Source organism: Sphaeroforma arctica, assembly GCF_001186125.1.
Source record: "Sphaeroforma arctica JP610 unplaced genomic scaffold supercont1.182, whole genome shotgun sequence".
Taxonomy (NCBI): Eukaryota; class Ichthyosporea; order Ichthyophonida; genus Sphaeroforma; species Sphaeroforma arctica.
The window spans coordinates 4,158-9,681 of NW_014040376.1; the positions used below are offsets into that span (position 1 = coordinate 4,158).

The 5,524-nt window shown below is 38.8% G+C and overlaps 1 protein-coding gene across 1 annotated transcript; it reads left to right on the top strand.

The window, feature by feature from the left end:
* Nucleotides 1-1,652: 1,652 nt before the first annotated feature.
* SARC_03532 (hypothetical protein) lies at nucleotides 1,653-4,733 on the top strand (the record flags this gene model as incomplete). Its single annotated transcript, XM_014302658.1, has 8 exons — nucleotides 1,653-1,658; nucleotides 1,946-2,107; nucleotides 2,260-2,388; nucleotides 2,700-2,801; nucleotides 3,252-3,300; nucleotides 3,757-3,872; nucleotides 4,119-4,198; nucleotides 4,583-4,733. 8 exons carry the CDS (start codon nucleotides 1,653-1,655, stop codon nucleotides 4,731-4,733), a joined length of 795 nt encoding a protein of 264 aa, XP_014158133.1.
* Between the last annotated feature and the right edge of the window lie 791 nt (nucleotides 4,734-5,524).

Sequence of the window (5,524 nt, forward strand, 5' to 3'; positions counted from 1 at the left end):
ATGTATATGTATATGCATATGTAGTATATATATATATATGTATAAATATAAATAAATATATATGTATATATATTTATATATATATGTATATACATATATCTATATATATGTGTGTGTGTGTATACGTATACGTATACGTATGTATATGTGTATATTATATTATATATTTAGATAAATACAATATATATATATATATATATGTGTGTGTGTGTGTGTGTGTATGTTTGTGTGTATGTATATATATACGTATATACGTATATACGTATATGTGTTCATCCTCACTTTTATTGATTTGGTCGTGCAAATCGGTCCTTACATTATAGTCATGTACCTGATTTTGTCATAGAGTTTCGAAAAGAAATTGAGTTCATTTTTCTGCAATTAAATATTTGAAAGTGGTAAGCCATCTTTGTTTGATCTGTATCCAAATGTATTAATTTCTCAATTGGTTTTGGAACAAATAAGTTTTCATACGTACTTGACCCACACTTGTAAGCTACCCTTTTCTTATGGGTCCTATCACCCTTTAGTTTGTCACAAACTTTATGTGTATTTGAATCCCATGCGCGTGCAGATCTAGTAAATGTGTCTTTCCACTTACGAATAGAGCTATGAATAGTACACGATATATTATGCATTCCAGATCTTTGTCGCCAATCCGCAAACCCAGGAATGTCACCCTCAAGTTGTGCATAATATACATGTTGTTTTTTTTGGTTTTAGCAATAATATATCAAGGATAGCTTGCAGTATTCAGTAGTACATCCATGCTCGCGCAGCTCTATATATAGCGAATATACCTATGCATAACGGGAATCATTTTGTCTAAATATGATTTGAATTGAAAGCTTTGCATTTATCGTTGTGGCTTGTACACAAAAGGTGATACACATCGGTAGGTGAATAAATGTTTTAGCTCTGCCTACCCACCCTTTTCAGAAGTACAAAAATATGCAAACAGACGACTAGATCGAGACGTGGTGAATACTTTTCCTATCTTTAAAAAGAAAAAGAAAATGCTATTCTCATCATTTACATATTGACGACTGCAAATCGCACACGTACAAGTAGGCCGACTAAAACTTAATAGTAACCGCATTTAAATGACTTGCTCGAGATCACGTGAACATATGTCTAGCAGCCGCACTCGTCACATGATATCAGCCAAGAGCTATTTACCTGAGTCGAACTAACAATCGTGTTGGTACACATGTATACTGCTATATTATTGCTTTTTCTTGTCCAATCTCTGGGATAGCTGAGTCACGATAGATTATGAAACTTTATAAGTACTTCACTTGTGAAAATGCATTTTTTTTTCTAGAGTTTTCTGACTGTTTTGAAACAGATATATGCTGAAAAACACAGTCGTGTGTCATGGCTCCCAGGCTGCCGTATTGTACCCTTTCAGGATTTTCCTTCGAGCTCTAATGCTATTGTCGATGCTGGTATACTCACCGTGCACTTCATGTTTAAAATATCTCCAGCACGTTTGGAAATAGACTCACTGTCTAAATGATGTACACTTCAGGTACAACAACTACACTCCCACCGTCGAGGATTTGAATACTTTTGTTAGATCTTTCCGCCGCTTCAACAGTGATGCTCGTGTGGTTATATTCTTCACTGATGATACACTCAGAGTGGGTCCTATGAAGGTTAGTACAAATTACACTTGCATCGTCGATGACCCGATTGTGCATGGCTTATAATCCACTTTCATTTGGAGTTCAGACCATACTGTATGTTCAACGTATCATGTGTAAGCCCTAATTATCCGCATGCGAATCCAAAAGAACACACTTTTGGTCTCTTTTCCGCACGGAATGATTGGTCTTTGACATCATAAAATTGAGCCTTTTTGTAGTCCTCTCTTCAACTTGAGGGGAAGAGTCAATTCAATTCCCTTTATTGTCGATTGAATGCATTTATTCTACTTTATCAGAATTTTCTGGACACATACAATGTTGAGACTCCGCTTTGCGACCCGGAGAAGTATCCGTATCGGCACGTACTCATGCGTTTCTTCTGCGAGCGAGATTATATACGTGACAACCAGAGGACTCTCCGCAATGTGATGCACTCGGACACTGATGTCATTTTCCAGGTTTGGTTTACAGGCTTCTCATACCCAAAAAAAAATAGTTTCAGCTTTGTAATCGTATCGTACACGAACGGCAAATCAAGCGACCTCAAGTCTGATCGTAATTATCAAGATTGTTTGGTCTATGCCCACTAATCCCCCACCTCTTCCTGCAGGCAGACATATTCGACCCATCATATGTCGACCCCCAGGGGGGTCTGGTAGGCTTTGCAGAAACGTACGCACGAGTGATTAAAGACTCTGAACCGAACAAGAGATGGATAGAGGACTGCTATGGTCGTGAGGTATAGACTTTTAGTTTAAGACCACGTGATAGATCAGTGTATACGGCATGAAATCGATATTTTCGTTTATTTCGTGTCCCTCCCTTCTCCCCTACAATCAAAAGGTGGGTAGTTCTTAGATTTATTCATGACTTGATTTGCTCAGCCATTCGTAAAGTTGATGGGTTAGCTCAGTGCTGACGGGCTAGAGTTCTGTATAGGTTCGTATGGATCGATAAAAACAGCGATAATAATGACATTTGAGATTATAAAAGAATTTTGAATGTAAAGAATAGTCGTTGCTGATCAAACCACTACCTTCCTGATCACAGGCGCTTGAGACCTTATTGATGAGACCGCGTGTGTGCGCCGGCACTATTTTCGGAGAAGCCAAAGCTTACATGGATGCCATGGACAAAGTTATGATACCAAAGGTAAAATTTACGATTCTTTTTTCACTGTCGACCTTTCAGTATTCTGGCTGTGATGAGCTTTAATGATTGGAAAGTGCTGACGACAAACGCCTATCAAGAAGTCACATCTGAATCCACAACTGCATCGATAGTGTGAAGCCCCGCATAGTTTACCAGCACAATCATCAGCTTGCGAATCAAGTGTGTCCACCATGTACACGTAGTATATGATCTGTAGGTGCAGTATGATCATACATCAATTTGTACTTTCAACCAATTTTTCTAGAAGTGGAGAGGGAAGTATTATGTTGCATGATAGTTTCTAGATACGGCGCCAGTCTATCGACACATACGCGGGTGACACTGGATACTTTATATTGTACGCGTCTCTTAGTCAAATTGCAATTTTTTTCAATTTCATCAAAAAAATCACTACACTACTATAACGACTTGCATTCTCATGTATTACAGCTGCCAACATGCAACGATCAAGGAATCTATATCGTGGCGATGTACTTAGGTATGTAGTGATGCACTTGGAGTTGTCGTCCGAATGGAACATGAATGCTTTTCCCTTATCCCTCTCGATAGTAGTTCTTGCAAATTCCTGTGATCTCTCTTGCTCTATTCCTTGCTTCTAGTGTACGTCATGTTGCATCAGATCAATTGAGAGTCCACCTCTGCATTGTGATTTTGTAGCACTTTATGGCAACCATAAAATATTCGATCGGCCGAAACAAGGAGGGTTCTATTCACTTCTGTTAGTTATAATGATTGTATTTTGCGTTTTGAACTGTAATGAAGAACTGCCTTTTATTATCGTTTCCGTGACCAAATGTTTTACTCTACTTTTGATGAAGAAGACTCATCACTAGACTAAATCTTAGTCTACTGTAGACTCTGAAATACTTGCTTACATTTGATCTGATTTTGCATTATCGCCTGTTCCTCCCCCGCCCTCGCGGATATTGAAAAGGCATATTTGCAAAGGCTGGTATTAAAACCACAGTGCAGGACTTTGCTCATGGTGCCGTCGCAACTCTGAACGCACCCATGGCTCGAGTCGATATGTTTGGTCGAGTAGTCAATGAGGTATGTCTGTAGACACCATTCATTGCTGGATAGTTACTTATGTCAGAGCATGACATAGGCTAACGCGTTGAAATGTAAGGAAATTTTACAATTTCTACTTGGTATAAAGTGTGTTTTAATGAGATTCCCTTCACTTTCAATACATGTTTGGCTTGCAATTACTGAGGCAGTATTCAGAGCGCTTAATATAATTTTGAACCGGATAGCTATGGAATTCATTTATTTTAACTTTGATATATTTGACAGGACATGCGACCTTATGCGGCGGTACATATGGCAAAACGCAATGCAGTGATCAAGGAAGTCATTGAATCGCAATACCCTCTGTTACCTTTGGAAGTAAACTACGGATGCAAAGAATTTTGGTGTTCGGAATTGGAGGGACGAAAACGACACGTGCAAAATCATTTATTTGATGCCGATTTCAAAGATGAGGATTATCAGGAGGCATGTGACAATTGAGATTCATGTGTTGTGTTAGATAATCATGTGTACCTATATGCCACATCTCGCGCTCGTATCAAGTTTGTGCGTACTGTACTGTTAGTAGCGGTGGTTTTAATTAGTGGATAGTATATGATTCGCTGATGAACCACTTAAAATCCGACATTTGCGGACGCAATTAACTAGAGCATTGCACATTCGTGTTTTAGTGCATTTAGTAAGCATCGGTATTCGACATGATTTGAACGTTGTTTAACATGCCTTAGTTCAGATAAAGAACAACTCAAATTGTCCACTCCAAATCAATCTCAGTGGAGAGATCAGTTTAAGAACGAGATAAGCAATAATGACGATGACGATGAAGAGGCACAACACAAAGACACGCCAGACGCAAAGCCTGACAAGGAGGGAAGCTGAAGCCATCAAACACATTTGAAGCTGCACACTTAGATAGCAGGGGCATAGAAAAGTTGTAACTTTAAACCTATGCAAAGTTTGTATGTATTTGAGGCGTGTTCTATGAGCTCCTACTTGTGAAAAAATCTGGATATCTCTAAATGAACAGCGATGGTGGGATATCGAAGCGGTGATGGCGGGTCTCATATATGACCTTCACGTGCCAGGTCAGTTAGCTGATGAGTAAGAGATTATTATGGTGCAAGGAATATATCTTTCAATGATTAGCTGGTGGGTTATTTGCTCACTTTTGCACAGGTTAAATACGATGTGTGAAATTATCAGAAGGATCGATAAGACTTTAAATATAGAAAACACCGTACATCATATCGATACGCACAACTCGATCGTTTTACGGGAGGATTCACAGAACAATGTCTGCTACTGTTACACATACATAGTACCATCAATTGAATCCAAATTGCGGCGGCGGTAGCTTAAATTATCAACTTCGTTACCAATAGAAATCCAAACTGTGGCAGGTGTCCCTCTATATTGCACTATTAGCGAGGTTAACTGGTGTATAAAATTGACAATGTGAAGAATATGTGATGTTGATACTTTCAGCTCATCTTATTCGCGATCAGGCAACATTCAGTACACCACATACAACGAGTAAGCTTGTGATTACCGTCGAGCACTAAGAAGTTGCTTATATATAGGACATTGAAGAAAGAGTTTTCATCCAAATTACCGATCCTCACGCTGACACAGCATCTATAGAATAGTGCATTGATGCACGGATCGCAAAA